The following is a 19,808-nucleotide window of genomic DNA, read 5'->3' as shown; positions in this document are numbered from 1 at the left end:
TGTGTGTGTGTGTGTGTGTGTGTGTGTGTGTGTGTGTTTAGTTTTTTTTTTTGTCATGCTTTTAAATGAAATTACTAAAAAAAAAAAAGACGTCTGGTCACACTGTTGCACGGTCACGCTCCTGAAACCATGCAGCTACAGTCACGTGCGCAGCAACGTGCACAGCAACAGCCAACATCCAGTTCAGTCTTGCTGCAAAGAAGAAGTCATGAAAACTGCACTGTTATAAAACACATTTATCAAACGTACGAGTCATCACACATCGTTTCAGTAAAACTAAAAATAAGTCGCCCGTCGTGTGTCTGCTGTGATCAGCTCCTCACCTTCAGCGTCCAACATCTTGGGGATGTCTAGGTGCTTCTCAGCCACCTCGAAGGCGTTGTTCAGATTAGTTATGGGGTCGTCCTAAAACGATCACAGCAGCGGAGGACAATAAATACACGCATTCATGCTGCTCTTGTAAAATTGAACAAAAACACTGAAACCTTTCTGAGGCTGTCGTAGTCGATGAGGTCGGGTCTGTGTCTGTGGATCAGAGCGTTGAAGGCCAGACCGTCCTTCCAGCTGACGAGACAAAACGACATGAACTTGCGGTCACGACTCGTAATCCTTCGTGAGAAGTTTCTGCTTCATCTCTGACCGACATGAGGAGACGTAGCAAACGAACATCATGCTAGGAGATTAACTCCCCAGCTGTTCGCTCAGGTTGACTATTTATTTAAAACCTTTGTCAAATAAAACTTTTGTCCTTTTTCTTCCCTTTTCTAATATTTTGAAGCACTGGAACAAACCGTGCTGGTCAGAAACCAGTGCGACCAGTTCATGGTTCTCCAGCAGGCGGCAGTCTTGCTACAGATTTGGACCCTGGCTTCCAGGGACAGTTTGAATTCTTGGACGGTTACCTGATGTGGAAGTTCTGCACGTTGACGTTCTTGTAGGGCGCCGTCTTCCTCTGGCACCACAGAAGAAGACCCTCCTTTGCCGAGGTTTCTGCAGCGAGGAAGAGGAGACGAGGAGGTTTTCGTTGAAACGAGAATTTTATTAAATTCCAGTAACTTCTGTTTAGAATCTGAGGTGGTTTGTGGAAGTTCCAGGATTAATCAGCTGATTTAAAACCTCGTTCTTTAATTTTAGCCTAAAAATCCATTGAGGCATCTTTTACAGTTGCCATGGTTACTAAAAAAAAGCTCCTCTGAAGGGCGGGGCTTAAAGAAAAAGCTAAAGCAAAGGTTGTTAAAAGTTTGAATCCAACTAAAAAATAAAGCAGAAAGATTGTCACCAGTGAGGTTTAAAGGTCTAAAGATGAACTTCAAGTGCGGGAGTTTTCATTCAATGTTTATTTATTTTTTTTTGTCCTTTTTAATCGATTTGTTTCGTTTATTTTATTAAATGAATGAATAAAGGTGAAAAGAAGTCTGTCTGAAAGAACCACAAAGACCTAGTTGAGTCTTAAAACTCATCCCACTATAAACTTTCTTTGCACAGAATATGGGGTGGGGTGGGGGTGCAGGCTGGACTTTGGTATCGAGGTGGCAGCCTACAAACAGGCAGCTTCATGAAGTTAATGGGAGTCGCCTCATCCATCTGTTTTTATGTTGGTTTACCCAAATAAAAAATAAAAACATGTAGTTTTACCCTCTACAGAGATGTCCTGGATGGCAAAGCGGAGGATGATGGTCCAGATCATTCCCAGGGTCATCTTGGCGTTTCCATCCACAATTTCTGTACAACACACAAAAAAAAAAACGCGTCACGAGTCAGGATCCATATTTTCTGTTGCATTTATTTTTGAACCGTAAATCTCCTTCTCTGCTGTTTTTTACAATCTTACATCTGCTCCGTGGTTTAATAATGCCAACACGCCCACACACAACTCCAGAGCCAGAGAGTTATCTCCAGCTTTAAAGGAGAACGTGTCAAATCTGCACAGCCAGTTTCTCAAAATAACAACCAGCTAAACTGAATGCATATTTAAAATAAACAATTCCCATATTTTAAGGGTGTTTGTGACTCCAAGCAGAACCTAATCGAAACAAACAGCTTGTTGAAACTGAATAAAAACACGAGTTTGTGAACACACACCCAGCCAGAGGAACGTGAGGATCAGGCATGTAGTTTGGGTGAGATTCCACTGAGCTGAAACATTCGCTTCATACTTTTACTCACCTGGAACACCGTCTACTTCCTTATGACCATGTTTGATTAAGTTTGACTAGAAGCCAAGCTCTGAACTTTATTTAGAGGCTGTGGGCTGCAGTCATGGAGGTCAGGCAGTGTGGCCAGAACCAGCAGCGTCACGCTGCAGGAAGGTCCTGGTTGTCCTGACGGAGCAGGAGAAAGGTCCTGCAGCCGTCGCACAGAAGCTTAAAGTGTGATCAGTGTCTGATCCTGGAGTTCTATCTTCACGTCCTACTTTGACAGCAGAACTTAATACTGCCTGCAGAGGCGCTGGAAAGACTTTACTGAATAAAAACAGAAGTGATCAACGCTGACTTAAATGACTCCACTGTTTCAGTTAGCTCATGCTCACCCTCCGCTCCAATAGACACCAGCTTCACCCCCTTGCTGGCAATAAAGTCCAAAGCTTTGTTCACGTTGTTGATCTTGTGGACCCTCATCTTGCCTCGCTCCGGTTTGGGTAACCGCTCGCCTGCAGACAGAAGAATAAACGTGAAAGGGGTGAGTTCGCTCCTGAGGTAAGAGGGGGGAGGATGTTTCCGCAGGCTCAGCAGAACGACGAGCCGTCAGGGAGGTTAAAGCTACAGCAGAAACTGAAAAGGGAAGTGAATGTGAAAAAATAAGCCACACATGCCAAACTTTCACTCCAGGATGACGCTCACTCAGCTCTGTAACTTTCTCCTGAAGTGCTGAAACAAAGAAGCAGCTGATGCTGACTAAGAATCTTTAAACGCCTGAAAACTTTTCTCCTTCAGCTGAGAAAGCTTCAACATCCAGCAGCCGCTCGGTGCTTCATGCGAGCGGCTGGCTTCCCTGCAGCTTTTTGGTGAAGAAGCGTTTGGTTTAATTTTGGGACGTCATGTAAAATGTAAACACACCTCATAAACCCACATTTTATTCACAACAGGAGACAGGTCAGCTGTTAGAAGTTGAATGTTTCTGACCCGAGTTGACTGATGCCGTGACGGAGCTAAAGAAATAAACTGAACTGATTTGAAAATTAATTTTACTTTTTTTTTTAAATTCTGCTCTGGACCTCGCATTAAAGCCAGGTCTGGTTCTGTTCTGGGCTCAGGAACACTTCCACAAAAGTATACACAGTTCATCCACTAAAGCTGCTTAAAGCTCTATCAGACAAAGAAGAAGCCAGATGTGAAGACCATCCGGAACTTCTGCAATCTTCTCTGGACCAGAGCTCATTTCAAATGGACTGAGGTGAAGTCCGGAACTGTTCTGGGGTCAGACGGGTCCAAATCTGAAGTTCTGTTTGGAGGATGTCACGAAGGCCTGTCACGATAAATTTTGCTGGGCGATTAATTGTCTCAGAAATTATTGCGATAAATGATAATATTGTTTGAAGTTTAACATAATTAATTGTCAAATTTTAGAAGAAATGTCGATTTGTTTGGAGTGTAGTACCTTTTTACACCACCTGATGGCAGTATAAGACTGTTTGAACCAAAGGATGGATAGTTGAGCAGCGTGACATGGGCTGACATGACGGATGCTCAGTGGTTTGAGCTTTTTAGCATTTTTCACACAAAGCTTTTAATTAAAAAATATATAATTTTTAATAATAAAAATATAAAAAAAAAACAGTAAACAAGTTCTCAGCTTATTTTTGCAGAGAAAAACAACATTTTACACAAAGGCACTGGTTTCAACCGTGAATTTTGGAGCCTCGACAAGACGGAGGTTTATTCCTGAGGTCGGCCTGTTAGCTTAGCTCGTAGCTTAGCTTCTCAGCTTAGCTGCTTTTAACTTTTGGATGGTTAAAATGGATTTTAAAGAGAAAGGGAGAGGTCAGTGAAGAGCACCGGAGTTGAGCCTTTTGTCATCCAGTGTCTTCAGTAGAAAGAGAAACAAGAAGAAATGATAAAGCCGATAAATGAAAATGAGGTCGATAACTTTTCATCATGCGATTAATTGATTTATCGTTTATCGCGACAGGCCTAATGTCACGTCCTCCGTACTAAAGGGGAGAAGAACCATGCAGACTTATCAGCTCACAGTTCAAACAGCTGCCTCTCTGATGGTATGGGGGTGCATTAGTGCCCCTGACATGAGCAGCTGACACATCTGGAAAGACTCCATAAACGCAGAAAAACATCTGCAAGTTAAAGAACATCATCTGATCCCATCCAGGAGAGAAGATCCAGGACTGAAGAACTGGAATCCTCCATCAGACTCCTAAACCTCCAACATCTGGTCTCCTCAGGTCCTGGACTTCTACAGGCCGTTGTTAGAACCCATAACTTTTTAGAGAAGAGTTGCTGCCATAATGTCACCTCATTTCCCCCATAAAAAGTAGAATTATTTAGTTTCCACATTTAGTGTTTACCATGTTCCAGTGTGAATACAACAAAGGTTAATTAATTTATTAAAATTTATCAGTAATTTGGAAATGAGTGTGTTTTTTTTTTTTTTTTAAATGACTGAGCTAAACTTTCTGGTGACGACCACGAGGTTACCTGAGATGACTTCCAGCAGGAGCATGAGCTTGAGCCCATCTCTGAAGTCCTCCTCGATGTTTTCGATTTGAGTGCCGGCCTTCCTCAGGTGGGAGTTGCACCAAGCGGTGAACGTCTGCACAAGAGCACAGAAACAAGACAAACGCATTAATCAGCGCCCGGCTGGGTCGTAACATTTTAAAAGGTTTTAAAACAACGATCCACTCTGAACAGAGGAAATGAGACTAACTTCAGCGGACAGGACGGAAGATTCAACAAAAAGCAGTGAAAGAAAAAGAGAAACAATCCAGAACAAAATAAACTGAAAGATCAGAAAACAGATTTACAAATTGAAACAATTCTTACTGTTGGCAAAATTACTGTAAAACGAGCTTAAATCATTTCCTCGATGCTCAGAAACTGTAGAACTCAGCCACGTCTCGCAGGAACCCCAGAATCTGAATCTCGTGTTTTACAAACAACAAGAACTGATGCCAAGGACGACGACCAGAACCACTGCACTGAAATACGCACCCAGCAAGGCGTGTGAAATATGTAGCGTCTGGATTAGGATGCACACACATCAATAACCGGTGAGAAATGATGTTTTTGTGCAGCTGATTACTCAGAAATGTGTTTTAAATGGTTTATTTCGATGGGGCTGGGTAGACTCGCACCTGAGAGGACGTTCTACGAGCTTCGTCTCGTTGTCAAAAAGCAAAGCAAAGACACAAACTCTGAGGTTTATATCCATTAAATAAGTATATTTTAGAGGAGTCTTAAAAATTCAGCTGCACGACAATTTAACCATCGGGCCTGCACAAATCCAAAGAATCAACAATCTGTCAAACATGAACATAATGAAATTAAACTTTATGAACTCAACATTAACGGTACCTTTTGTAGGTTTAAAGTGGGGATGTTGTGATCAGCACCGAGTCATTTGGTTTGCTCTAACGCAGATGAAAACCAAGAATCTTACGTACATTTAAATCAAATACCATCTCAAGCACAAGCTACAGAAAATATCCCACTGCTGGAGAATAGTCTGCAAATCTAAACTGCAAGAAAACTGCAAAAAGCAGGCGAGCGTGTTTGCAGAGCCAGTGTTTCATGGTCACATTACATTAACTATCGTGTCTGCCTCCTGAGGTGGGATTAACTGACACTTTTACCTCCTGAGGTGGGATTAACTGACACTTTTGACATGAACGTAAAGTTGCACCAATAGTTTTTACTGATAATTTATCATCTGTGTGGGTTTTAGATCTGGATATTTGGTGCTGTGAGCTCAGATGTTTCTGTCAGAGCAGCTCCAGAGCTCTTCAGAAAGGTTTGAGACCCTCGGGACAGAATTTAAAACGTGGACTGTGGCTGTTTTGAAAAAAAAATTAGTCGTAAATATTTTAAAGAACTTCATAATTCAATGGTTGTGATGCAAAGAAAATGAAAACCTGGGAGACTTCTTCACAAACGCTGTGCACCAACGATTCACCTGCAGTTCACTGAGAAACTAACGTCAGCAGGAAAACCACCTTTTTTTCCGTTTTATTAAAAATAAAAAATAAAAAAAGTTATTCATTCTGGGCTTCAGAACAAATGGAATAAGTTTTAGTTTGTCTTCATTGTAGCAGATTTAAGAATTAAAGCTCTGAACTAGATTTCCTGAAAAACAGAAAAAGACCAACTCCTGCACGAAGGATGGATTTTGAGACGCTGGGAAGGATCAAGCGGAGAGTTGTTGGTTTAAAAACGGATCGACTTCACGACGACAAAGACAACGATTTGTTCTCTTTTTGGACACAACTGAAATGACCACTTTAGGAAAAAAAGAACCAGAACCCACACCTCCCGTCTGAAACGTCTCCTGCTCTAAACGTGACGACAGGCTGCTGCTCGCCGCCCAGACTAGCCCCGCCCACTCTCCCCACCGCCCGTACAAAGCGCCCATTCAGTCTGCTGGATAATGGCACCCTTCAGCCCCCGGTGCTCCCCTGAGCGTGTGACCCTCCCCCAAATGGGCCGGGACCAACCCCCCCTCCCCAACACACACTTCCATGTGGAATGAGGAAGCAGCAGGGGGGTGGAGGGGGGTGGGGACACGTTTCATATAAACAAACACAAAGTTGGTGGGCAGCAGAAAAACAATGGTCTGTCTGCCACACACATACTGAAGGAGCGACGACGGAACAGGAAGTGGCACGGCAAAGACAGGAAGTGCCTGCTAAACACAGACAATCAGTGAGAATCCATTCATCACTAAACTGGAGCCATAAAACCTCCAGACTGGTTTGTTTTCTCTGGAAACGTTCTGTTGTGGAAGAACGTTCACACACTTCACCTGGTCTTCTGTGCTTTAGATTCATTTTCTTACTGCAAACGTTAAAACGATGCCGTGCAGGATTTTGAGGCGACTCTTTAAAATATTTATATAAATACGAGTTATTTGTTCACATTATAATGAAGCGAGCGGAGCTGAAGCATCTGTCTCGCAGAAAGTTACGTTCAGTTTCTTGATTTATAAATCCATTTTCCTTCACACACGCTCATATTGGCCCGTTCGTTGAGTTCCCCCTCTCCTGTTTCGCCATGTTGTCTTGTTTTCTGACACCTCGAGGTCTTCCTTCCTATGTCCACCTGTTCCCGTTTGTTTTACAACCATCCCAGTTTTGCATTTGATCCAACTTTTAAACACAGCTGGCTGGAAACAACCAACATGTTTGGCCACACTGTGTTAAATTACCTTCTTGCAGGAGATTTAAACATTGTTTCAGCTGACAGCTCGCTGGTTGGGGTCTAGTTTTCCGTCAATCAGGCAGCTCCAGCAGCTCATTAAAGTCTGCAAGTGCTCATTAAATAGAGTCATTTGCACATTTTCACTTGTGTTGGCATTTAAAAAAAAAAAGCACAGCTTTTCCCCCTTCAAAAGGTTTTTAACTTAAAAAATTTAAATGGTAAACGGACTGTACTTAAATAGCTCCTTTCTATCTTATCCAGACACTCAAAGCTCTTTACAACAATCTGTCCCGCTCATACAGGACTCTACTAGATCTATACAAAGAATAATCAGAGCTTTATCACATTCATACACTGATGGGACACACATCGGAGGCAATGGGGGGTTCAGTGTCTTGCCCAGGGACTATTCAGCATGTCACTGCTGGTGGAATTGAACCCCCGACTCTTGCATTGGAGGACGACTGCTCTAACCACTCAGCCACAGTCGCCCACTGCTTTAAATGTTGAGGTATCTTTTTAAAATACACAATGTTAAAATAAGTTTTGTGAACCATTTTTATTTCTTTTCAACATAATATCAAAAGCAGTCAATATTTCCCGAGTTGACGCCTAATTTTCTTGCAGCACTCCTTTAATTACGATTAAGCAGCAGAGTTTTCTGCAGATGGTAAATTTTCATCTGCAGCTTGTGGTAATTTAATCCTTTAAGACTTGAGTGTTTCCATTTTATGACTAGTTTCAAGCATTGTGTGAAAGCTGAACACATTCATAAACTCCTGGACAAATCTAGTTATACATTTTCAGAGCATTGGGGCTGTGGTATCCGAAGCCACAGATAAGTACGCATCTCTATACGAGGGTCACGGTTCAGTGCAACAAGAAAAAAAGAATGCAAAAAGATGTTTTATTGCTCTTTAATTAAACAATAACTCTTCTAGAGGTAGAATAGCAAAAAAAAAAAACCAGTTAGTAGAGGGTCTAAGGTAGCACATGATGTGTCTGAACACTTGTATGATAGAACTGCCTGCCGTACAGCACCTCTGGTTTCCCTCTGCTGCAGCCAGAACACAATGACCCTGCATCACAACTCAAACCAGCCGAGTCTGCAAGTTAATACGTGAACATCAGGTGAAACGTGTGACCTGAGCTACCGTTTAACTTCATGTTTTCACCTCTCGCACACGAAGGTTTCCATGTGACCGGAGCTTCATTCTCTTCAACAACCAGTTCATAAAAGTCTCGAACGCTTCACATCCACTGTGCCAGGCTGTAAGGTGGCTTTACGATGACATTAAAAACAGACCAAACCTAAATACAGTTCCTTCAAGGAGATCCAACTTTAAAGTTCAAGTAGGTTTTATTGTCATTCGCATCACGTGGTACATGAGGTGGAACCAAATTGTGTGCACAGGGTCCCAGTTACATCCAATAGCAAAAATATAAAGCGTAAAAAGAAACGGTAAATAAGGATCTAAGATATAAACTAAGAAATACGCTAAACACCAATAGTGCAAAACAATACACCGAACAGCAGCACGAACATGAGTCTGTGCGAGGAGGTGATTACGAATGAATACAGCTGCATGAAATAATCAGCAGCATGGATAATCAGCAGCACATATCACCAATCAAAGTGGCACTTGATAAGTTATCAGTTTGGACTGGATTAAAAGTTAACCCATGAATCCTGTTTAACCAGACCATGTGTTGGCTGCGCAGATCGGATCAGACGAGGGGAACTTTGACCTCCGCTGAGGGTGTGGATAACGAGCTGAGGGGCAGGAGAGCTGGATCTGACCGTTAAGAAGGTTTACGTTCTCGGCATGACGCGCCCGTCGTCGTCTGCCGTCTCTTACATAACAGCTTCAGCCACAGAGGGAAAATGGTTTTAATCTCTCCCGTCACATTATAACCTTTAATCATAATCCCATCATTTGGCGGTTTTACAGATGAGTAAACTTTGAGAAACTTTAACTAAATACCAGAAAACCTTCCATAAAGAAGGGCTGTGCTCAGAACTACTGACCTGCAGGCTAACTGGGGTGTTTATGAAGATTCTTCAGCAGAAACATTCAACACATCTGGTCCGTCTGGAGAAATGTTTTCCTTTTTTTCTTGAATGTTTTTAACAAACCATGTTCGGCTCAGAAGAAACGGGATTAAATCTCCTGGAGGTTTAATCCCGTTTCATGGAGTCCATGAACTCGTCACCAGAATAAAAACGCACTCATGTTTCAGATTCTGTTTACAGCATTATCTTTCAAACGGGGCTCGATGTCGATTCACACATTAAGTTCAGAGGGACTGCACCAACGTCATGTGTTCCTACTGAGGGCGTGTCTGGCTTCATTCAGCCCGGCTCCTGCAGTTAGTCACAGAACTGGAGGTAAAATGAGGGGACAACATCGTAACTTTGAGGCTGCTGCCGTTTTAATCCTACAAACTAAATTAATCAGATTATAGGCATTAAACTTTAACTTACAACCAAGAATTCTGACCTTGATTCTATATCAGGAAGCCTGAAGGCCCTTAAAGACATGAACAGACTAAAATGTGAGACGTGTTTGTAAAATACAGCAACAAACGTATGATAAACAGGCAGATTTGTACGTTTCCTTGCTGACAAAAATTAATAAAATCCATTGCACAGCCAATGGGATATTATACGAGCTTAACTGTGAGAGTGTTTCTAGGTTTGACAAACAGCTCCGTCATTTTTCAAAGATAATGTTTGTCTATAATTTATAAAAGGCAGTGGGAGATATGCATTCCTTCTAGGAACGCTCTGCCTTTTTTTTAGTTTAATCCAAGCTGCTCGTACCGTTGGCACAGATTCGGTTAGAAGCCGATGCTCGATGGGCGTAATGCAAGTGACACATCTCCCACTGAGCAGCATTTACTGGATGCACGCGACTTGGTTTTAATTTAGCGTTAGCTGTACATCTGTTAATGAAACACACCTAATAGGTGTTACGACACCAAAGAGGAGCAGGTAAACAGAAGCTGAGTGATGAGTCTAAACCGTCAGTCATCCAAGGACAATCCACAACACAACTGAGCGTTTGGGAGAAGTTCAGACGTCCCACATTTCTAGCAGATTGACAGCCACCTCATTCCAGCTTTACTTCCACACTGTCGTGGCGCCGTCCTTCATCTCAGATCTGACTGGGTCAAAAGTTAAGGACCCCCCCACACACACACACACACACCACCACTACACACACCGCTCCTCAGATAGGAATGTACTGAAGACGCACAACAATCCAACCACCTACACAAACACACCTGTTGCATCTTTGTGAAGCACACTCCAAATAAATTATTCAGACGTCACCGATAACTCCCACACCTGATTTCTCAACTCAGTCACAAATGTTCACACTGAACACACACACACACACACACACACCGTAACTTCACCAACACTGATTGCACGCATGCACGCACAGAGATAAGGGTGTGTCTCTCTAAGATTGGAAAAAACGAGCAAGGTTGAACACTATCGTTGCACAACTGCTTTACTCTGCATGACGCCACCAGGTGTGTGTGTGTTTTCTACATCACACACCCGGTTTTCTGTCCAAATTGATGAGCTCATTAAAACACTTTAGTTGTGCTGTCATCTTGTTTTGAAAGTCACCTTTTACCATCAAAAGTCCTTCAAACATCACGTCTCACTTTCAGTTCATCCTCATCGTTCTGATTCATGCATTCCTCACCAACGTGCACAAAACACACGCCGCTCTGTACGTCGGTTAGTTTTTCTCACAGCTCTGCTGGCAGCTGCCGGCAGGTTCAACGGGCCCAGAGTCAGGCAGGTGTAAACCTGCAGCGAGGACAGGAGCGGGAACGTGGGCGTTGGTGGCGGCTTCACTCCCGACGACAAACACGTGCAGTTCACAGCTTCACATCACAGTCACATCTGGTCGCCAACGTTTCATCACTTCCTGTTGGCTCTACAGCACACACTTGTTGCTTTTAGTTTTGAACTCTTAACGCACAGACACCGTTCAGCTGACAGATTTGTTGTCGTGATTTTCAGCCCGCCGGGCAGTTTGGCGTTGTTTAGCCGGTAGTTCGCCTCTCAGATTCTGTAACCCGTAACGTGCCGCTACAGGTTCCAACAAGACCCAATAGTATCAATCTTTTAAACTTTAAAAATGAATTTGGATCATTCAAAAGTAGATCAAAGACAGTAACATCTGAGGATAAGGTAACCGCAATAAATTGTTCTTGTTTAAACTTCTGGTACAAAGTCCAAGTGTTTTAGGACGGCAGTAAATGTGCCTCGAGCCTGTACCTCCCTGGCCTGCGACTGTTGGCGAGACATGGTGCAACTTTTCTCTTGGAATCCTACTGAACAGGTAGACCAACTTACCGCCTGACATTTGGGCCAAAAATTTCAGGTAGTTTGCATAAGTATCACAAATAATGTGTAAAATTATTTCACCTCAATTACACTACTCTCCAAATGTAAAGGATATTTGGCTTTCAGGTGAAACTGATAGAAAATGTAAAAGTTCACACCACAGTGATATTATATCATGAAAGTGGGGCATTTAAATAGATACATACATTTATATACATTCATTCAACCTTTATTTATACAAGTTAATCCCATTGAGCCTCAGGGACTCATTTACAAAAGAGACCTGGTAATACATATGCATTGGTGATTTCCTCATCTCAAACAATTTACTGAAACAAAAAACAACAGTGGTGGGTATAACCCAAGAAAAATGTCGATGTCTTAATAACTTGTCAAGTGCCCTTGACCATCAATTTCAGCTTGACAATGAAGTCTCCTGCTTCTCACAAGTCGACCTATCTTCAGCTGAGGCAGGGCATCCCACTCTTCTTGAAGGGCGGCCCTCGGGTCATTGAGGGTCTGGGGTACAGGGTTAAAAACTTTTACATGGCGACGCAGCTAATCCCAATGTTTCCCCTACCTTTATCGACGGAGGGTGCCCCACCCTGTCAACAGAATCAAGCGTCCTGCCTACCGAAATGTCTTTCACCCACAACCCCCAATCGACAATTACTGACGTGGTGCTAAGCTAGCAGCATGCAATGCAGAAGTGCTAGCTACGAAAGCGACAGACGTAGCACTCAGCTTTTCTCATGCATTTCCCCCTGGATGACAACTGCTGGTACTAATGTAGCGTTAAAGTACAGTGCAACACAGATGTGTCTCCATCTCCACCAAGTCCCCCCATCCCCAGTTGACAAGAATCCCTGAAGAGATGAGTGCCCTGCGAGGACAAGTGACCAAGGGGAAACACTGGGATCCCATAGATTTTCTATGGGATTCAGATATGGAGAAAGTGCAGACCACTCCATTTGAGGTACCCCAGTCTCCAGCAGATAAGTTAAGATAGAACTGTATTGATCCAGGGAAATTGTTGAAGATGCGACCTCAGTGAGCTGGAGCAGTGGTCCACGATGAAGATGAAATGAGGCCTGTGTTGCTCATGCAGAGGCACAAAGGTTGGATTAATTATGTTATTTAAGCAGTTTGGGCAATGATCCAACACGACTATTCTAATGGCCATTTGATTCTTTTCAACAGTGATCTAAAAGCAAAATTCAAGACAGGACCTAAACTGACTAAATGAATAAAGAAAAAAAAGTTACTCCAGATTGTCATAAAGCCTCTGTGCAAAACATTTAAGTCCAACTCACCCCTGACCTCTAAAAGAAAAAGAAAACAGATTTCAGGAACAGTTAAAGCTTTACAAGTGGACCTTCTGGCACAAGAATCAGCCTCAAAGAACTTGGACAGCAGTGTACTGACTGGACTGGCTAAACCAGACTCAGCTGGGCCAAAACCATGCTGCCCTGGCCCTGAAACTAAAGTTCAGAATCTGTTCTGATCTGGCAGAAGGACTCCTAATCTTAGATCCAAAGCAATTTAAAAAAGGGCTGTGCCGTGCATCCCAACAACTCTGTTCAGTTTTGTCGCACCGTTTCACTTCAGATGAATGTTTTCTGTGCGTCTCCATGTACAGAATAAACCCCTTCAGATTACAAAGACATGAGGGTTTCTGTTTCTACTACTGTTCAGCAGTGAATGTCAGCCACAGCTCTAAAACAACAAAAAATGTCCAGGAACTATTTACTATTTTCCTTCCAAAACCAATATAAAAAAAAAAACTGAAAAAACACACAATATAAAAAGCTGCAGTATAAATTTCCCTGCATTCCCGGTTTATGTGGGCTCATACAAAACAGTTCTGTAACAGGATATGCAGCCTGCTACTGCAGAGAGAGAGTGCAGGAACCGGATACTGTCCCGCAGGGGTCAGGATAGAACCGGAGAGGGGTTTTAGTCAGACATATGAAGAACACAAGAGGGAAGAACCAGCCTCAAGTTAAACGAGCAAAACAGCTGTTTGATCAACGTTTTCCCAGCGCTGCTGAGAAAACACTGAACTCAACAAGCAGATTTTCTGACAGAAACGAGGAGGACGAGGTGAAACGCGACAACAGAAAGAACGAAATTGGTCAGAACGGTTGTAACCTAGGATGCTATCGGTCTGCGGAGTCATTTAGTGAAGAGCAGAAATGTGGATCTGAGAGAGGAAGGAGTCCTGCATCAGGGCCTGCTCCGGTCTCATTATCTCATCAAGTCTGGACAGGTGATCATTAACATGTGTGCACAGACATACACAGTGAGGGAGCCTCCGCCTGCTTCATGTGCTGACAGGTAGTCTGTAAACGAGAGCTGACAACGCATGCACACACACCTCCCACAGGGAGACGGCAAATGTGTAATTGCTGTGTGCGTCTTGGACGACCTAATGTCCGTCAAATATACCATTACGTGACTCAACAACTTCACACTGCCCGTTTTCAACAAGCTCCTGATCCATGGCGTCCAGCCAGAAGATCGGCTCTCTGGAGGAGCCTTAATATAGCAGCTAACAGAAACAAAGGAAGGGAGGATTAAGGAGAGGGGGACACGAGAGGAGGGGAGAGGAAATAAGAGATGATCAAGAGAGGGAGGAGAAAACGGCAAGGATGATCAAATGTGGGAAAGAGGAAGCAAGCAAATGGTGAAAAGGCAAGAAGTGCGATTCTCACAGTAGGTTTTGTTCCAAAAATATCTTTCTAACTAAATTAAACCAACTGCACAGCAAGAAAGGCAGATCTTGAATAAAAACCGTTATTCAAAAGGTAGAATCGCTTGCATAAGGCACGAGGAGGACAATTACAATGTCACAGATGGGTAAATGAGAGGTTATTTAAATGTTGAGAAGTGCGTGCACGTGCGTGTGCATGTGTTATACAGTAGCAGACAAATAAGAGCTAATGCTATGAAAGCACAATTTTAGTTTTTTAACATCAAACTGAACTCTGAGAACATCAGGACTTCTTGCATAACTGTTGCATTTTTGTACCCCCAACTGGGGAATACACACACACACACACACACACACACACACACACACACACACACACACTATATGGTCTGTACTCAGATTGTCTGGGATGTGTCTGGGGGGGCGGGGGGGTCGACCTTTGTGGAATTTTCACTTCTTCACAAAAAAAATAAGATCTTGTTGTTGGCCCAGAGGCCAGATAAGTTTCTTCAACTGATAAAAGCATCAGATTAATCCTGATTGATTCGAAGTTGTTGGTTTTTATTTTTTTACGACCTGCTAACGGTAAAACACCATTTCTCATTTCCTGATTGCTCTGCTGGTAGCTGGAGTAATTCGTTTGCTCCAGGAATCTTTAGTTTTTCTGGATTTATCCGTCTTTTGCACAGTTTTACATTCTAGTACACAAACACCCTCGATACAGCTGTTTTCTACTGTTGGACTGTGCTTGAGACGCCTTTCTTCTTTCAACACTTCCTGGTTTTTACCAGTGTATGTGGGATCTGACAGGTTTTGCAAGCATTAGCTTAGCATGGCTTCTGTTCTCTCCTTCCTCTGTTCTCACTGTGTGTGTCGGATGTTTAGCTAATCTTCTGCCTCCTTTACCCAAAATGGTGGGTGTAATAAAAGTCTTACGGTAGCTTTGGGGGAGAGGCTGTCTGATTTGGACGATTTTTGTTGGACGCCGTCTATCATGGTGCGCTACGATTCATAACTGGCTGTAACTACTGTACCCAACATTGCACCCTGTATTCACTGGTGGTCATTAGCTTCACGCAGACTTTCTCGCTGGTACATTTTCATGTTTAAATCACTTCTTGGTCTGCTGCCTTCATACATCTCCTACATTCTGGTCTCTCTTGTAAAGGAGTCCCCGAGGCTCATTGGGATTAACCTTTATAAATAAAGGTTGAACGAACATGTCACTGAGTGCAGCTACAGCGTGCACTCTCAGGACATCATTACATGCAGTGTTCACTCAGTGCAGACTGAACTTGGCAAAAGGTCCTTCTCCTACTCCGCTCCCGTTTCCTGGAATATCTTGCAAAAAGATCTGAAGCTCTCGACCGTGACCTCCTTAAGTGGCTTCAAACATCTGTTAAGTTCCTGGGAAAAACCAATGCAGACATGTTCCTGTTTTAAGTTTTCTACATCACCTTTTGTTTTTGTTAGTTTTTTAATGTAATTTTCTTTCACTTGCTCTTAATTTGTATGATTCCTTTTACGACTGCCTACTGTTGGCATCACTCTGTTAAAACCAGCTCTCTTGTAAATAAGTCCCCGAGGCTCAATGGACACCTGAACTTTTGTATGGAAGAGCCTTCTAAAAAAAAACTAAATGGGTTTCAGTAAGCTGCATAGAGTTCCATAAGACAACTAGGGGTCCACACCCTCTCCCATCCACTGCCTCCATCTGTGACGTCGTTGAGGAGCAAAGATGTCATCCACTGAGAACAGCTCACATCTGACAGAGCAACAATTTGATTACCACCAAGTCCAACTGGAACTGTGTCACAAAACATTTGTAATCTTACAAAAAAAAATTATAGATTAGAAAAATAGATAACTTCATTCAACAATAATTTAAAACAGCTAGATGAATTCTAAGGAAAATATGTGGTTTACAAGTAATGATCTAAACTACTGTAGATCAGAAGTCAGTCAACGCACACCATTCTGAAATGACACATTGTTTCCCCACCGTTATCCAAGGAGGGTGACCCGTGCTGTCAACAGAACCAAGCACCCTGTTTACATCGATCTACAACCTACGGCTATGTCTCAAACTCAAGGCTCAGGGGCGAAATGTGGCCCTCCTTGACATCTTATCTGTTAATAATTTGTGCTAAATTGTAGCACGATCAACATAGTGCTACACTCTATATAATAATATCTGCCACAGACGCCAACATCTACGAAACGATACGATGTTCAACAGTGATTTCATCAGCTTTATAGGTTGATTTTAATTGTGAACAGTTCCATTATTGGCTTCTGGTCAAATCCCATTCACATTGAGGTAAATAAGATCAAATCTGTTCACTTAGGAAATGACATGTTTTCTTTTTCCCTCTTAGGTTGGTACAACCGTAGCACATCTTTGCAGCATTTTTATATACATTAGACATTCAAATATGATATCATTAATAGTATATTTTTACATAATCAGCCATTTTGCCAATATCTACACTATGCTAAGTCCTGATGTTTGCACCTCTGGTTATGGCCACCATCCCTCCAGTGAGTCGTGTCACGTGACCAGTGCACCCTCTATTGGTCTTATCCAACTCTCAGGGGAGCTGGTTGTAGCATCTTCATCCAACATGTGCACAAACTGCACATGCACAGCTAATTTCCAATTCTGTTAAAAGCAGCAAACACCGGCTGATTAAATCGATCTTCCTCCAACTACGGTACAACCACACACGAAACCACGACCAGCAGTGAGTCTGGGTTGAGACGCACTTTGTCTAAACTCCAGGATATTAGTTAGAGGAAGTTCATGATTGAAATCCTTAGATTTCAAAATATAAAAACATTAATCAGTTCAGGTTTTAGCTCAGTGACAAAAATGACTTGGGGGGGGGGGGGGGGGGCGAATCGCGGTGGTGCAGTTGGTAGAGCTGTTGCCTCTCAGCGAGGTTGCCGGTTCAAATCCAGGTCTGGGACCTTTCTGGTTGGAGTTTGCATGTTCTCTTCGTGCATGTGTGGGTTTTCTCCGGGTACTCCAGTTTCCTCCCACAGACTCAAAAACATTCATGTTAGACTGATTGGTAACTCTGAATTGTCCCCAGGTGAGAGTGAATGTTTGTCTCGTTTGTCTTCCGGTGTCCCTGTGATGGACTGGAGACCTGTCCAGGGTGTCCCCTGCCTCTCGCACAGTGATAGCTGGACATGGGCACCAGTGACCCGCACGACTCGAAAAGAAAGAAGTGGGTAAAGATAATGGATGGAGTAAATGATTGATGTTTTTTTTTTGCGTTCAACAACATCTTACCAACAAACAAACAAGCAAGCATATAAACAAACAAGTAAATAAGAGTGTGTAATGGTCTTAACGGTTACTTAAACCTAAAAAAAAAGACTGATTTTTCTTTAAGCTGCTGAACAAAAAGGATAAAAACACTTAAATCAGACCGACAGCCTAATGTGCAGCAGGGTGAGTTTGGGTTGTGCCACATCAGAGCTACTAAACACATTTTAATTTGTGACAAACATGTTTGACCATCACTCTGATCCACTGACTTTCTTTACAACATCACTGCAAGAACTCATCATTTTACCCATTAAAACACTTAATTCCAGATAACTGCTGGCGTGATGTCTGGAAACCGGCAGATAGCATAAGCTAACAGTTAGAAACTGTCAGGAAGCTTTGAAGATGAAGAGAAAGGAGAGGAAATTCAGGAGGGAGATACGGGAGTAGAAATGGGAGGGAAGGGGTAAAATGTCAACTGATGTGGTTATTTGTTCATTTATTTATGTCTCTTCCTGCCTTTGTTGCTCCAAGAGCCCTGCCAGGAGTCAGATTGCACTGCAGTCAAAGCGAGCCTTCGGACCCAATTCAGGCTCAGTCAGGTCCCACCACAAAAGAACAAAACACGACTTCTGTGTGAATTTAAGTTAAAATGTAAAATAAAACCGGATGCTTGTTTTTAGCGAGAAGGCTCGGAACATTTTTATGCATTCAGTGATTTTAACCACAACACAGAACTCTTCCAGCTGTTTTCCAACTCGTTGAGAAACGTTTGTAAAAAAAAAAAAAGACGGTTGATTTGATTCAAATCCAAACTCAAATCATTCAGTCACTTGGCACGTATCCAACGTAAAATATACCACACTCATTTCTAACGTTAGCTCCAAAACTTTAGTCTTGTTTTTTTTTGTTTCTAACCCGCTGACGATAAATATTCCAACATAACGTGGACATTTTATGCTGCAGTGTCAATAAAAACTCTTGGTGACTCGTTGCTTCACTCTGAATCCAGTGTTACATAAGAAGATGTTGACACCACAAAACCCTCATGATCATTTCTTTAACCAGAGAATTTTAGGCACTCTGCCTAAACATGCAACCCTTTAAAAGGTGCTAAACTTTAGGGTCTTACTAAAACGGCCACCAGAAGTCATTTCTGAATATTTTTTAATTAATTTGGTCATTTGTAGCCAAGTTTTAAACTGACTTCTAGTTTTGTTTTTTCCTATGAGAGCAATCCACAAGGAAACTATTAGGAGCTTAGAAATATTTAATCCCTCCAAGTATGTACAATCAATCTGGCTGTGAAGAGGCCACGTCCTAGAAAGAGAATAAAAGCTTTTTTTCCTTAAAGAGGTCTTAAGCGTAACATTCTGTGAGGCTATAATAAGCCGAGGAGTCAATGGGGGTAAATACCACCCAGAGAGTGATTAGATGGCGTCAAGGTTTTATGAGTAAAACTGACATTTTTCACGTACAAACTCAACTTTTTACACCATCTGGCTTCATAGAATCAATATTCAACTACTTTTCTTTGTCCAGTTTGTTTAAATGAACAGTTTTTATGACAGTTCTGTGACAATTTACAGCAGGATGGGTTGAGGAGACTCAAAAGTTTATCTGGGATTAAATGAAGCTGATAACTGAAGAGGAAGACTACCAGCATTTGATCTAGAGCGACAAGACACCAAGACTCTTGTAGACGTAATGCTTCAAGGAGCACTAACGTGTTTAGAAACGTCAGTTTACGTTCTCCAGAAGTGTGAGAACTTCCTCTCTCCGGAGAGCTGACGACTGCATCGACAGACGAACGGTTTTCGTTGCTCGTTGCACTGAAGACTCCACCCACCTCAAATGACAAAACAAACCACAAGCATCCAACTTCAAATGAGCTTTTTTGTGCCAAGTCTTATTGTAAGGGCACATTGTGTTTAATACGTCAACTCCACTTAACAAAAAATAAATCAAATATGTTTGGTATGTTCCTCCTCCACTCCCTTTCGAGTACGTCCTCGGACCGTCTTCTAAATTAAGTGACCCAACTTCCTTCCTCATTCCAGCAAGGTCGTCTGCTTGATCTCA

The 19,808-nt window shown here is 42.5% G+C and overlaps 1 protein-coding gene across 6 annotated transcripts in view; it reads right to left on the bottom strand.

The window, feature by feature from the left end:
• Window positions 1–19,808, bottom strand: part of actn4 (actinin, alpha 4) — a 68,448-nt gene that overhangs the window by 21,182 nt on the left and 27,458 nt on the right. For all 6 annotated transcript variants that reach the window (XM_037677670.1, XM_037677668.1, XM_037677671.1 and 3 more), the window contains exons 2-7: window positions 4,650–4,764; window positions 2,531–2,650; window positions 1,636–1,722; window positions 903–990; window positions 486–564; window positions 324–405 (exon numbers count right to left, since the gene is read on the bottom strand). In XM_037677670.1, coding sequence (XP_037533598.1) covers window positions 324–405; window positions 486–564; window positions 903–990; window positions 1,636–1,722; window positions 2,531–2,650; window positions 4,650–4,764 — 571 coding nt within the window. The remainder of the gene's footprint in view (window positions 1–323; window positions 406–485; window positions 565–902; window positions 991–1,635; window positions 1,723–2,530; window positions 2,651–4,649; window positions 4,765–19,808) is intronic.

This window comes from Nematolebias whitei, chromosome 6 (genome assembly GCF_014905685.2).
Source record: "Nematolebias whitei isolate Nwh7 chromosome 6, NemWhi1, whole genome shotgun sequence".
In the NCBI taxonomy this organism is placed as follows: domain Eukaryota; kingdom Metazoa; phylum Chordata; class Actinopteri; order Cyprinodontiformes; family Rivulidae; genus Nematolebias; species Nematolebias whitei.
This window is presented reverse-complemented; position numbering and strand designations above follow the sequence as displayed.